The 15672-nt window shown below is 41.7% G+C and overlaps 1 protein-coding gene across 1 annotated transcript; it reads left to right on the forward strand.

Annotated features, from left to right (window-relative positions):
• Positions 1 to 916: 916 nt before the first annotated feature.
• Positions 917 to 1672, forward strand: LOC118646838 (vegetative cell wall protein gp1-like). Its single transcript, XM_036290630.1, has one exon. The coding sequence runs from the start codon at positions 917 to 919 to the stop codon at positions 1670 to 1672; it is 756 nt and encodes a 251-aa protein (XP_036146523.1).
• The last annotated feature ends 14000 nt before the right edge of the window (positions 1673 to 15672 follow it).

Below are 15672 nucleotides of genomic sequence, written 5' to 3' on the forward strand. Positions count from 1 at the left end.
GCCATGGGTGCCCCCAGCGCGTCATCTCCGATAACGGCACGCAGTTTACCTCGCGACCCTTCCGACGGCTCCTCGCGGACCTCGGGGTTGAGCACCGAACTTCCCCGGTGTATGCACCGCACTGCAACCCCGTGGAGCGGGCCAACCGGACCATAAAAACAATGGTGTCGCAGTACGTCGGAGACCGCCACCGCGACTGGGACCAGCACATCGAGGCCCTGCAATTTGCGCTAAACACGGCGACGCATGCGGCCACCGGATACTCGCCCGCCTTCCTCGTGCATGGTCGAGAATTGGCGCGGCCCCACCCCGAGGACCGCCGACAGCCGGAGGAGCTGCGCCCGGAGGACAGACACCGGGCTCTGCGGGACGCCTATGAAGTGGCCAGGGTGCACCTCGCCCGAGCATACCAGGCGCAAGAACACCATTATAACCTGCGACGACGCGAGTGGCGACCGAGAATCGGGGAAAAAGTCTGGAAACGCGACCGACCGCTGTCCAACCGGGAAAACGCGTTTAACGCCAAGCTGGCGCCAAAGTTCCGTGGCCCAATGGAGGTACGACGCATCCACAGTCCCGTGGTGGTGGACCTGAAGGATGCCCAGGGAAGGTGGCACCGCCACATACACGTCCAGGACCTCAAGCCGGACCAACGGGAGGACACCGGCGAAACCGAGGGAGAGACCGACACCGACGGAGAGAAGGACGCCGACTCAGACAAAGAAGAAACACCGGCCGACGAGTGAGAGAATCACCCCCGTGGAAAATCCCGAACAAACCCACTCGGTTAATACCGAACGAACCCGGGACACACGCAAACTCACCTTAACGATTACCCCCACGCCGCGTCACTCCCACCCCATGCCGACCCACTATATAAGAGCGGCCCGCGCCCTCATTTGCATCGCTTTCCGAAATGGGAGACCGCAAAGAGCGCGAACGAGAGCTCTTCGGGAGCCCCATATCGAGCTCGAGCGACGACGAAAGGGACGAGGGCGCGGCGTGGAAGAGGCGGCCGAAGGAGCCCACACCGCCACCACCACCACCTAGGGAGCGGAGGGTGCCTCGTCGGGGGACCTCCATCCAGCGGTCCGACGCCAACCAACGGAGAAAAGCGAGTTTTCTCGCTCAACTCCCCCCACCACCACCCAGGGGACGCCGGACTCGGAGGAGGCCCCCCGAGGGGTACGCCGTCAAGGCTCCCCCCGCGCCCCCTTCCACGCGCCCCGCCCCACCACCGCCCGCGCCACCTCACGCCGCGCCGCCCAGGCCGCTCGCGGCCGTTACGCCGCGACTAATCGCGCCACCGCCGGCGCCACCGACCGCGCCACCCATTGCGGCGCCCCCGGCGCTACCGACCGCGCCGCCGATCGCGTCGCCTCCGACGCCGCCCACCACGCCGCCACCAGCACCGGCGCACCACGGCTACCGCACGGTCCGGCCCGCACCGCCCCTCTCGAACGGAACCAGCCCGGCACCGCCGGCGGGGTACACCCCCCCGGTGCGCGTGGCCTTACCGAACGGGAGGGTGGTGGCGGTGCCATTCCACGCCGCCGTGGTGCGCCGTAAGTACCGGGTGACTGACACCGGCGATCGATGGATCATCCGCTTCGATCGCCGGGGTCAGCCCCGGGCAATCCGGCCGTTGCCACCCGCGCCCACCCCCCCCTAAAAGGGGGGGGGTGATGTGACAATTCGTCACTAAGTCCCGGGCCGACCATCCGCCCCACCACGGGACTCGGCGTCTACGGACGCCCCTCCCGAAAGTCTAGTATCCCCCGTCGGGAACCGATCCCACCACGCGGCTGGGAGCGCGTGGGGATCGCCCCGACGGGTATAAAAGCCGTGCTCGATCGGGATCGAACACCAGTCCCGTCCTGTCGACTGAGTAGGCCACCGGGCCGTTCTGCCGCCCGGTTCTTGCCGGCATTCGGCTATCCTCATTGTGCCAACAGAGCAGGCCACCTGGCCGTTCTGCCGCCTGGTTCTCGCCGGCATTTGGCCATCCTTGTATCCGCCGACGGAGTAGGCCACCGGGCCGTTCTGCCGCCCGGTTCTTGCCGGCATTCGGCTCTCCTTGTATCCGCCGACGGAGCAGGCCACCTGGCCATTCTGCTGCCCGGTTCTTGCCGGCATTCGGCCATCCCTAGCATCCTCCACGGGGCCGGTTACGTGGCCGCCCTGCCCGCCCGGTTCTTGCCGGCGAACACGGTTCGCGACCGCGTTCAAGGTGCTGCGCACTAGCGCGCTCCCGACGACATTAGGTTAAGCTGTACATTATTGTATATACACGCATAGAATAAGTAGCCTAAGGACTATGTAAGATAGAATAAGAATTACAATAAAAGACTGTTAATCTGAGATCGGTATACGCAAGTTGGTTTCTCCCCTTCTCCCGAATCCTGGAATCCGGCGAGCCTGTCCGAGGCGATCGGGAAAGGTGAACCGTTACACGTTTTATGTAATAATGAACCATACATTTTAGGATATAAGTATACTGTTAAGTGCGTAAGTATAGAGAATGTTATAATCGATTCAATTTTTGAGATAATATGTAAATCTCAAAGTTTATATCTGTTTACTTTTCAAAATATTAAAAAAAAAATTGTACGCATAAACGTAGAAAATGGATATTTTTGTCGAATGCCGAATATTTTTGAGATTCAATAAATGTATTACACACATGCACGCGCACACACACATGCATATATATATACCCATGTATAATGTAAATATATATATAAATAAAATATCAAAAGAATAAATAATAATATATTGAAATTATATCATATCCTTAGTATCCTAGTTATCTTAAAATAGTGTAGTATATATAACAATTACATTTTGTTAAGTGAGCAATTACAACTAATATGTAGGTTACTTGCTACATTGAACAGTACAACTACTGAACATTGAATACTACAACAGTATTGAAATTACATTTATTTATAAAGATTTTTCTCCAGGTATATTTACTGCAATTAATCAATTACTATACTAAATAAAAAATTCTTTGGTTCAAAATAACATGTACATTTATATTAAAAATGTCTGATTCGTTTTTATAAAATTTTTATTAAAAAATAATTTATCAAGAAAAATGATTATATACATGTGTATTACATACATTTTCATGTGTTAATACACATGAAAAAGGTAAAAAAAACCACACTGGTAATTATTCAGTTTAGAGGAGGCAGCTTCGATGACTTAATGACCTTGACATATGTTACCAAGGTTACCTTCCTAAATGACCTTTAAAAGATTTTAGCCGTCGCTCGTAACTTGTTAAAAAATTATTAAAAAAGATTTAATTAGTATACATGATAATTCGAGTACATCGCATAGGTAAGGAAAAAATACTGGATGGGGGTGCAGAGAGGCAGGCAAAACCCTTCTTTACATATGGATTAGCAAACATGCAAATAACGCATTTCTACGCGTCTATTTCGCACACGATCTGAATAATTCGGGGATGCGGTAAATCATAATCGGAAATGCGTCACGTGTATGATAAATCTCACATAAGAAACGATAGACTCTATCGTGAAGTTTTGATTCAAGTACATAGGACATCAGAATGCGGCTAAAGTCCGATAAGATATAATAAATATTCCTTCTGTGATCTGCAACAGGACCAACTTCGTGTTTTTCAGATAAGAAACGATAGCATGTCTAAGCGTCCATTTCGCACACAATCTGAATAATTCGGGGACGCGGTAAATCATAATCGGAAATGCGTCACGTGTATGATAAATCTCACATAAGAAACGATAGACTCTATCGTGAAGTTTTGATTCAAGTACATAGGACATCAGAATGCGGCTAAAGTCCGATAGGATATAATAAATATTCCTTCTGTGATCTGCAACAGGACCAACTTCGTGTTTTTCAGATAAGAAACGATAGCATGTCTAAGCGTCCATTTCGCACACGATCTGAATAATTCGGGGACGCGGTAAATCGTAATCGGAAATGCGTCACGTGTATGATAAATCTCACATAAGAAACGATAGACTCTATCGTGAAGTTTTGATTCAAGTATATAGGACATCAGAATGCGGCTAAAGTCCGATAGGATATAATAAATATTCTTTCTGTGATCTGCAACAGGACCAACTTCGTGTTTTTCAGATAAGAAACGATAGCATGTCTAAGCGTCCATTTCGCACACGATCTGAATAATTCGGGGACGCGGTAAATCATAATCGGAAATGCGTCACGTGTATGATAAATCTCACATAAGAAACGATAGACTCTATCGTGAAGTTTTGATTCAAGTACATAGGACATCAGAATGCGGCTAAAGTCCGATAGGATATAATAAATATTCCTTCTGTGATCTGCAACAGGACCAACTTCGTGTTTTTCAGATAAGAAACGATAGCATGTCTAAGCGTCCATTTCGCACACGATCTGAATAATTCGGGGACGCGGTAAATCATAATCGGAAATGCGTCACGTGTATGATAAATCTCACATAAGAAACGATAGACTCTATCGTGAAGTTTTGATTCAAGTACATAGGACATCAGAATGCGGCTAAAGTCCGATAGGATATTATGAATATTTCTCTGTGATTTGCAAACAAAATGGATTTCATATAAAAAATAATAACATATCTATCTATAACTTTATAAGCTGTTCAATCCTTATGCAAGTGTATGGTTAATATCTAAATACAAACGATGAGAATTGTATAAGTCACATAAAAAGTGATGAATCGTTCGTGAATTTCTAATTCAATATTATTAGTCTTCATATTTAAGTACAGAAGTACGATATAACATTATAAATAAACTTTAGATTATTTCGTATAAAAGAAACGTCTCTCTTTCCGGTTAGATAAGGATAGCTCTTGATGTTGCTGTAATACATTTGAAATCATGAGTATTGAAAGTTATTATACATTATTATAGATTCTCTGTCGTTTTATTCATATTATGAAAATTTATTATAAGATTTCATTCGTTGTGATAAATGTCTTTTCATTATAAAAGGGGTCTTCATATAGACTATATAAATTAATATAGAATTTTTCAAAAATCTTTAGAATTTTTTTTCGTTTTTTATCAGACTTTTTAAGCAGGGTAAACAACAAATAAAAATAAATTATTTAAAAAATTGTCTTATTGGAATCTTAACTAAATATTGCATATATGTATATATAATCTGGGGTCGATCTCCAATACGCGGAGTAAGCCTAGAGTAAAAAGTACGAATAGGCGTAAAGTCTGGTCTACAATATGGCCTAGTCTACAATAGCTGAAGTAAGCATGGAGTAAGAAATAAGAGTAAGATAATTTCCTTTTGCGCTGTGATTTACAGAGTGTTAAGAAAAGCAGGAGTAAGGACCTAAACACAATGTCAGGCAACAGGCAATAGGAACAGAAATAATGAAAGAGAGAAAGAGAAAAAGGATCTTCTTTCTTTCTCTTTCTTTATTTGCTATTCCTATTGCCTGTTGCCTGGCATTGTGTGATGGCCTTAAGAGTAAGACGAAATGAAAGTAATTTATTTCGCTTACATCCTTACGCCAGCTTTCTTAGGGCCGAAGCACAAAACATGGCGTAATGATTAAGACATTCGTAGTCGTAGATGTAGACAACGCACAAGCTTATCGCACTACGACTGTCTTAATCATTATGTTTTGTGCTTCGACCTTTATCCAGGCTTACTCTACGGCCGGTATTCATAGTCAAATCTTATTTCAAGATCGTCTCAAGCAATGTCTTAAGATGCTAATACGGCTCTGTGATTGGTTGATGGCATCTTAAGACAGTACTTAAGATGATCTTAAATATAAGATCCGACTATGAATACCGGCCTACGTTTTGTACATTTCTCCTGATATTAAAATTTTATAAACCTCACGTTTTGATCCTGCAGTATTTAGTTCCTTGCAAATATATACTGATTATCTTTCTGGCACGTTAATTCATGTACACAAATCACCGGCGATGGTCTAGCGCCCGCTGTAGCCATAAAAAGCACGGGAAGCGAAACACTTCTTCTTCTTCTTCTTCTTAATAGCCCAATTCCGTCTCTCCAGGTACAAAATACCACGGATTAAAGTGAGATCAAGTCTGCAGACTGAGGGCCGAGGGCTATTACAAACTTTGGCTTTTTTCACTTAAAAGCGAAACAGATTGCACATAGGACGCGAAAATGTTTGCCGCGCGACAGGAATGGACAGGAAGTGACGCGTAGATTCTTATACTAATGCTAAGACTCCATGTATGCGGTGAGCTCCGGCAAACGCATGCGGTGACCAATCAGAATTCAAGCGCTTGCTGTGATTTGCCGGAACCCGACCTGCGCCTGGTTGCTGATTGGTCACCGCATGCGTTTGCTGGAACTCACCGCATACATGGAGTCTTAGGGTATACCCACACAAACTTGCATAAGCGCATAAACATATAGATAAGAAAATTGATTGGTCTACAAGCACTTACATAAGAAAATAGATCAATGGAATTTTTTATGCATATGCTTATGCGCTTATGCAAGTTTGTGTGGATATACTAACCGTAGACATAATATATCTTGACCGAGGATTGTCCCAAATTTTAGGGGTGGGGGTAAGGCTTACGTACGATATAACAGGTATTTCCTTCTCTCTTACACACGCCTGCGTGTGAGAGAGAAGAAAATACCTGGTATATCATCCGTCCCTTTTCAACGTCTACGTTTGTCCTTTTCTACGTATGCCTATACCCCCACTCCTAAACCGAGCAGGCCTGATACTAACCATATTCCAATAATTCAACCAATCGAATTTCTTATGCATTTATGTTATGCGTTATGCAAAAGTTTGTGTGGGAGCCCTAATCCAGCACCGATCGAAAACGCCATTTACGTAAATTACGCCGCATGTGAAGCCACCCTAAGTAGTAATTGAAAATGATTTGTTGGATCCAAAGGTAAGAGCCAATCATTTTTAATTGCTACTGCCGCTCCATGAGCTCTTGCATCTGATTGGCATATTCCTTTAGAGCTAAAAATGTATGAGAAAGAGTCGACAGTTTATAAGATATAACATTATTTAAAAAATACGCACACAAAAAAATACAGTACACGATATCCATCTACGATAGAACATCCTAAAGACATTCGTATATCTTATGGACGACTTATTATGGATGTCTTTAGAAGATTTAGGGCCACCGCACAAGCTCTTCCATAATGCGTTACGTTAAGTACTCCATATGAACCTAAGTTTGTACTTAAAATTTAACTTAAATCAACGCATAAAAAAATTCTTAACGTAAGAACTTAAGAACTTACGTTAAAAGTTTCTTTGTGCGTTGATGTAAGTTTAATTAAGTACGAACTTAGGTTTGTGGAGCACTTAACGTAACGTAACGTGTTACGAAAAAGCTTGTCCGGGGGCTCTTATTCTGTCTAGCGGGATGACATTAAAAAATTGAAAACCTGTTGTAGAAAAAAATTTTCCACTATTAATATTAATGAATTTTATTGAATCCCCTTGGGGTTTACAATCTCAACATACTTATTCTATCTTAGACTAACTTATTTCTATCTTAAATCTAATTCCTGGTTGCTTTGGCAGCCGCTGCTGCCTCCACAACCTATCCTACGCACACACACACACCGCCTATCTGTGGACTTCCGTTTCCTCTGCCTTCCTTCAATTAATTATCGATTTTTCCACTCTTCATACTATCTTCGCCTCTCTCTATCCCCTCCCTCTCTCTCATCAAATCCCTAAACCAACTCTCTCCCTCTCCATCTGCCCCTAAAATTCTTCCTACCACCTCCTGCCAACTGTCTCTGCCTAAACCCCAATCTCTACACTCCTCCCATACATGCTCCCATGTCTCTACGCCACCTCCACATAATCTGCATCTTTTCTTCTCCTCCTCCTCCCAATATTTATTGCCTCTCATCTCGTTACCTAATCTACACCTTATAATTCTCCTCCACCTGCTCTCTCCCCACCCTTTTTTCAAGTATCCTGGTACGCCCTCTTCCTTTACCATTTTATACCACCTATTATAATCCGAACCTACAATTCTCTCCCATCTTTCCTCTCTCTGCATTTTTCTCTCCTTACTAAATATCGCTTCTACTCTATCCTCCTCTCTTTCCTCGCCTAACTCTTCCAAACTCCCTCCCCTGTCCTCCCAAAAACTTCTTCTTTCCCCTTCCCAACCACTCCCTACTTTTTTTGTCCTACACCTCTCCTTTATCTCTTCTAAACACATCCTTGCCAACTCGCTACCTCCGCCCTCTTCTAACCTCCTTTCATATTTCCACGCCCTTCTTCCCGCTTTCCCTCTCAATTTATCCCTTTGTATCTCCTCTCTTACCATATAACCCGGCGTGTGCCCATCCAAGCCTAACATCCATCTCAGATACCTCTCCTCTAGCTTCTCTAAACCGTCTCTCTCCTTCCAACCCCAAATTTCCACTCCGTATCCCATAACCGTCCATACCAACCTGTCAAATAGCCACACCCTCCTTCCCCAATCTCCCCCGTACCTTCTCTTCCCAATCCCCCAAACCTGACCCATCACTGCCGCCGCCCTTCTCACCCTATCTTTTATCTGCGCTTCTTGCCCCCCATTTTTTTGAAACACATACCCTAAATAGCAAAATTCTTTCACCTCCTCTATCCTATTTCCTTTCCACCACCAATTTCTTCTACTCTCCCTACCTCCTCCCTTTCTAAACCTCACTATTTTCGACTTCTCTGCATTTAAAACTAAGTTCTTTTCATCCAAGTATCTTTCTAGCCTTTCCAACATACTTCTCATCTGATCCTCGTCTTCCGCTATTAACACCAAGTCATCTGCATATGCTAACGTACACACCTTCACATCTCCCACCTTCACTCCTCCCCACTTGACCCTCCCCATTACCTCTTCTAAGTCTGAAATCAATAGATTAAACAACAACGGACTCAGTGGACAACCCTGTCTTACCCCCCTCCCCGTCCAAAACTCTTCCCCCGTCTCCTCCCCTACCCTAACTCTACTCTTCGTTTCTCTCAATAAGCCTTCTACTCTCTCTATTAAACCTTCTCTAATCCCCCTCTCCCTCATCGTCTTTATCAAGATCCCTCTATCTACCGAATCAAATGCTGCCTTCAAATCTACGAATAATGCTACTAGTTTTCCTCCTTTTTTGTCCACACTTCTATTTACTACGTAGTTCAATACAAAAATATTATCTATTGTCCCTCTTTTATTCCTAAAGCCTGCCTGATTTTCTGGGATTATTCCCTTCTCTTCAATCTCCTCATTTAACCTCTCTGCTAAAATTTTTGCGTATACCTTATAAAGCGTGGGCATTAACGTTATTCCCCTATACTCCTTCACCTGCTTTCCCTCTCCCTTTTTAACAATCGGTACTACTACACCTTCTTTCCAATTCTCCGGCCATTCCTCTCCCCTCCATACCCTATTCAAAAAAACCCCTATCCACTCCTCTAACCTTCTTCCTCCCCACCTCCATACTTCATTCGGAATACCATCTAATCCTCCCGCCTTTCCTACTTTTAGTTTACTCACCACCTTTCTTACCTCCTCCTTGCTTATGCCCTGTTCCTCCTCTCTCCTACCATCATCTCTATCCTTTCTCTCCTCTCCTCTAACCACTCTTGTCTCTACTCCACCTAACAAACACATAAAGTACTCTTTCCACTCCTCCATTCTTATTCCTTCGTTGACCCTCCTTTTCTTTCTCCTATCCTTATTTACTATCTCCCATACTTCACTCTCATTCCTGGCCTCTTCTGCTTTTTTCTCCCACTTCCTGTTCTCCTCCTGTTTCTTCCTCTCACAAAGAACTTTGTATTCTCTTTTCAGCCCTATATATTTATTCCTATCCTTTAGTCTTTTTCTCCACCTCCTTAATTCCCTCCTCACCTGACTCTTCATTCCTTCACATTCTTTGTCCCACCAGCCTCTTTCTACCTTCTTGCTTATCCCTCTTTCTCTCTCCGTCTTCCCCATTGCCTCCTTAATTCTACTCCTCATCCTATCCCACTCCTTATTTACCTCCTGTTCCTCCTCTTCCTCTATCTCCCCCTCCAAAACTCTCCTAAACAATTCCCTTCCTTCTTCATCCCAGACTCCCCTTATCTTCCTGCCCCTCCTCCTTGCAATTACCTCTCTCCCCTCACTCCTCAACTCTGCCACTACTGGAAAATGATCCGACTCTACCTTATCTATTACCCTCATCTTTTCAATTCTATCTTTTGTCTCTCTATCTACTAAAATATAGTCTATCACAGTGCTTCCTCTAGCTCCTACATACGTATACTCTCCTTCCTCATCTCCTACCATCCTTCCATTTAACATTTCCCATCCACATTCACCTATCAGTTCTATTAGCTTCCTTCCTTCCTTATCTACCTTACTATCTTTGGACATTCTCCTAGTCTGCTCTTCCCCCTCTTCACCATCCGAATCCTCCCCCCGACCTCCCCCCTCTCTACCTGTTCTCGCGTTGAAATCGCCCCCAATAATCACCCTCGCTTCTCCATCCTTTGATTCCATCATCCGTCTCAGTAACTGCATAGCTCCTTCCCTACCTTCCTCCTTTATATACACCCCTACAATCCTCCAACTTTCCTTTCCAATCTTAAATCCCACCGACAGTAACCCTTCTCCTAATTCAACTATTTTACTTCCTCTATCACTTAGCTCTTTTCTTATTCCTACCACCATTCCCCCCATCGCTCTTCCTTTTCTATTTCTCCTACTAGCCTTCTGTACTCCCCACTCATAACCCTTTGGTACCCTGTGTCTTATCTTTTCCCAACCCCTTGTGTCCGCCCATGTCTCTGATAAAAACATTACATCCCATTCCTTTAAATTATCCCAAAAATCTTTATCTTTATTCCCCAGCCCTGCCACGTTCCAGAAGGCTATTTTCAAGACTCTCTCAACTCTCGACTCCTCCTCTCTTGACTTACCCTTCACAATCTTCCTACATTCCCTTCCCCCCCTTCTTCTATCCTCAACTCTCCTTTCTCATTTCTCAAGACTTCCTCTTCTTCATCCCACTTCCACCAATACTCCCCTATCCTAATCCTCCCATATCCTAACCATACCCTATTTCCCCTTTCCTCTTCTACTTTTGCTATTTTTTCTAACCTCCATCTCATCTTCCTCTCCTTCCAAGTCCAATCTTCCAAAATTCTTTCTTCCCTACCTTTCAGCGTCTTCTTCTTACTCCACACCTCTTTCCTCTGTTCTTCACTCTCTAACTTCACCCATATCATCTCTCTCCCTTTTTTGCTCCCCTCCCCTATTCTCCTAACTCCCTTCACGGTCACCTCTGCTCCTATCTCCCTGAACACCTTCTCCACCGCCTCTTTCCTATTCCCTTCCTTGACCTCTACACCTTTAATTAATAGATTCTTCCTTTTGTCCTCCCTTTCCTTCATCTCTAACCTCCTCTCTATCTCTCTCACCTTTTTTCCCACTACGTTATCCCCTCCTACTTCTATTTTCTCTATCTTTCTCTTTAACTCTTCCTGCGCCACCACTAACTCTTTTCTTTCTCTTTCCCATCTATATTCTCTCTCCTTGAAATCATTAATTTCTTTTTTCAACGCATTTATCTCCTCTCTCATCTTTCTCCCCTGCTCCTCCATAATCTCCTTCAATTCTTCCTTCATCTCTAATTTAACTATCTTTAAGCTACTAACAATCTCCTCTTTCCAATCTCTTAATTTCCTATCCCAATCTTCTCCATCCTCTCCCGCCGGTGATCTAGCTAATCTCTTGCTACCTCTCATGCTATCAACCGAAGTGCAACTGTCGCTTCTGGCTCTATCCGTCATTTTTGTCGCGTCTACTGAACCCGCCTTAACTCTATATTACCTCCCTACTCTGTCACTATGCGGCGCTCCTGCTCCCCCACTCTCACGTACGCACGTCTTCTCTCTACCTACTCCCTGCTTTAACTCTGTTATTCCCCGAGACACCTAATTAATACTTAAAATCACTCTATTCCTCTCTTTCTCCACTCACCTATCCACCCACACACTCTCTATCGCTCTCTTTCACTCCTACCCGCCTATCCTACCTCTCCTACTCTTTCTAACACCTCTTATTACACTCAATTCACAGCCTGCAACTACACACGTCTAACTTACTCTGGCCCGGAAACGGAAGTCAATTTTCCACTATGATATTTCCACTTCTTAACTTTGTTATTAAATTTTTTTTTTTTATTCAAATACATCAAAGATTTTCCAATTTTGTTTTAAATTTTCCATTATGTTATATAAAATTCCAGATAAACTATAAATGTTGTTTGTAATAGATTCAATAACTGAATGAAAATTTTTTGTTATATTTATATAAAACAAATACATTTACATAAATTTTATATGTAGCAATGACTTATTTTTTTTTGTTATACTGTTGTACTTGTAACAACATATGTATAAAAAATTATTTTATTTTATTTTTTATTTTTATAATAAATTATTGATAAAGTATTTTCTTTTATATAATGAATAAAATGTTGCTAATTTTATTCATGTTTATCTTATTTTATTTGGTAACTATGTTTATTGTGTAATATGATTAATAAAGTTATAATTAAATATATATATATATTTTATATATACAGGGTGTTTGGTAAAGATTTATGCAATTTTTATAAGCAGGTAGCGCGCATTAAGCTGAACAGAAAAGTCCTTATCGTTTTTCCATTTTCGCAATAGTTAACGAGTTATAGACTTGTAAAATTTTCTGTATTAGTCCGGCCTACCGGCAAATGCAAGCCCGCCGAGCGCCCGGCCGCCCCTCCCTAGCGCTTGGACCTTGAGATTGCTAGGCGCGCGGGGGGAATTGTTACAACAAGCGACAATGGCTACGCACAAGCGACGCATAACGCTAAATTCTCCCTTCGAGTTATGATAGTTTCTTTTTTAATGAAAATAAAATTTTTTAACGACAAAAAGTATGTGTGTACGTGTACAAACATGTGTACAAAAATATCAGTTTTAATGCTTAAAGAAGTAATTACTAAATTTATTTTTTTAATAAATAACAATTATTTTTAATAAAAAATATTTTTTTGATGATAGTCTTAAACGCCGTAAACGTCATTATAAATTTTAAAAGAAGTTGTTATCATATGCTCGAAACAAAATTTATGCTTCTTCAAAAAACATTAGAAAATTTTATCGATTAAAATGGAAATGACAACCAAATAAAATGTTTATTTCAACTTTATATCCTTAATTAAAAATTAAATAACTAGAATATTTATATTTTTAATAAAATTAATCCTTGTGATAGACTTATAATACACGGAAAAAACTTTATAATAAAAATTATTATGGTAAGTAGTAAACACGGGCCATGGAGGAATTATGAAAATTTTTATTATGTTTCTCATCAAATTACGACAATATTTACACTACTTATATGATATAATTCTCTGAAATTTCTTCTTACAGTTCGTGGTTACTACCATAAATAATAAATTATACATAATTTTACTATAAAATTTTCTCCCTGTAAATTTACCTCAAATTTAATAATCACTTCTTTAAGCATTAGAACTGATATTTTTTGTACACATGTATGTACACGTACACACATACTTTTTGTCGTTAAAAAATTTTATTTTTATTAAAAAATGTAAGAAACTATCATAACTCGAAGGGAGAATTTAGCGTTATACGTCGCTTGTACGTAGCCATTGTCGCTTGTTGTAACAATTCCCTCCGCGCGCCTAGCAATCTCAGGGTTCAAGCGCTGGGGAGGGGCAGCCGCCGCGGCCGACGCTCAGCGCGCTTGCATTTGCCAGTAGGCCGGGCTAATACAGAAAATTTTACAAGTCACTAACTTGTTAACTATTGCGAAAAGGGAAAAACAATAAGGACTTTTCTGTTCAGTTTCATGCGCTCTACCTGCTCACGAACATTTTATAAAAAAATACCAGACACCCTGTATATATGTATATCATTAGTCTACCTGGTCTACCTGGAATAATATATATTTGCAAGCATATATAATTATAAAAATTAATATCTATTTATAATTATATTTAAATTTCGAAAACATAGATGTCTTTTTATTGAAAAGTGTCGTAAACGTGTGACAAGTTCATATTGTCAACAATTTGTAAACAATAAGCTACAATTAGAAAACTTCATAGTTTGAAGGCATATATGCAATAACAAGTAAAAATTATTATATATGTGTTGTTGCTGTCATGTTTGCATCATGATGCTCAATATATAATCATTCATTCGATTGAATCATTCATTGCCGTCATGTTGCTGTCATGTTGTAGATAACATAACATACGAGTATTGCGAACCATTTCCTCGAAAAATTTCGCCAACTGTTTGCATGTATAAGCAGACATATTGCTGTATTCGTAACGTGTTCTACTTCGATGTCAGCAAATATACAGCAAATATCTAGCAACACGTTTTGTGCATTAGTTTGTTCAAAATGCTTAATCACGCTTGGCTATCTGGGGAGTGGATTATGCGGAAGCGGAACGAGCGGATCACCAATTGCGGGATCATTCTAATAGAACTCTTTCAAAGATTCCGTCGAAACGGTCCTGTGATTGGTGATCCGCTTGTTCCGCTTCCGCATAATTCGCTTCATGGGACCGCACCCTTAGTTTCTTTCATCATTTAGGTATTCATAGTCAAATCTTATATTTAAGATCATCTTAAGTACTGTCTTAAGATGTCATCAACCAATCACGAAGCCGTATTAGCATCTTAAGACATTACTTGAGACAATCTTAAAATAAGATTCGACTATGAATACCTAAATCTCCTCTTGTCAGTCCTTGATGCCAAAGTATTCACATCTGTTGGGCGCCCTGATAACTCTGACCGTCGGTTTGTCTAACCTTAGGGCCGATTTTACCAACTCCGGCTACCTTAACCGGCCGATTATTCCATTAGAATTGACCAATCGTATTTGTCGTTAAGCAAAATTAACAAATGCGATTGGTCAATTCCAATGGAATAACCGACCGGTTAAGGTAACCGAAGTTGGTGAAATCGGCTTAGTATAATGGTCTGTTCGTTGGCTGGTATTCATAGTCGAATCTTATTTCAAGATCGTCTCAAGCAATATCTTAAGATGCTAATACAGCTTTGTGATTGGCTGATGGCATCTTAAGACAGTACTTAAGATGATCTTAAATATAAGATCCGACTATGAATACCGGCCTTTCTAGCCGCACTGTTGCACTGGTGCAATAAGTTAAAGTAAGACAAGTATATTTTTTCTCATTCTAACTTAGTTAGCACCAGTGCAACAGTGCAGCTAGAAAGAACAGACCATAAGTTCTATGGACTAACCTAAAAGACATCACGTGACTAAAAATGACGAATCTTCATTTTTAGTCACGTGATGTCTTCTGACGCTGAAAATGAGCGTCAAGCGTCAGCGTGAAAAGGCCCCCTTAGAGTGCGTTGGAACCATTAGTAAACTGCTTCAATCTTTTTCGAAATTATATGTTCTAAAGTCTGATATATAGCTCATTCGATTATTGTTGTTATTGGTAATATTATATATTTGTTTCGTAACATAAGTATTACATACATAAGTAAACTATTGTAATTAAATACATATTTGTAATCAAGTCTCTTTTTAGGTTATATATTGTTTTGAGGTTATTAATTAGATTTTAAAATAAAATTGG

The sequence above is a fragment of the Monomorium pharaonis genome, chromosome 1, assembly GCF_013373865.1.
Source record: "Monomorium pharaonis isolate MP-MQ-018 chromosome 1, ASM1337386v2, whole genome shotgun sequence".
NCBI lineage: Eukaryota > Metazoa > Arthropoda > Insecta > Hymenoptera > Formicidae > Monomorium > Monomorium pharaonis.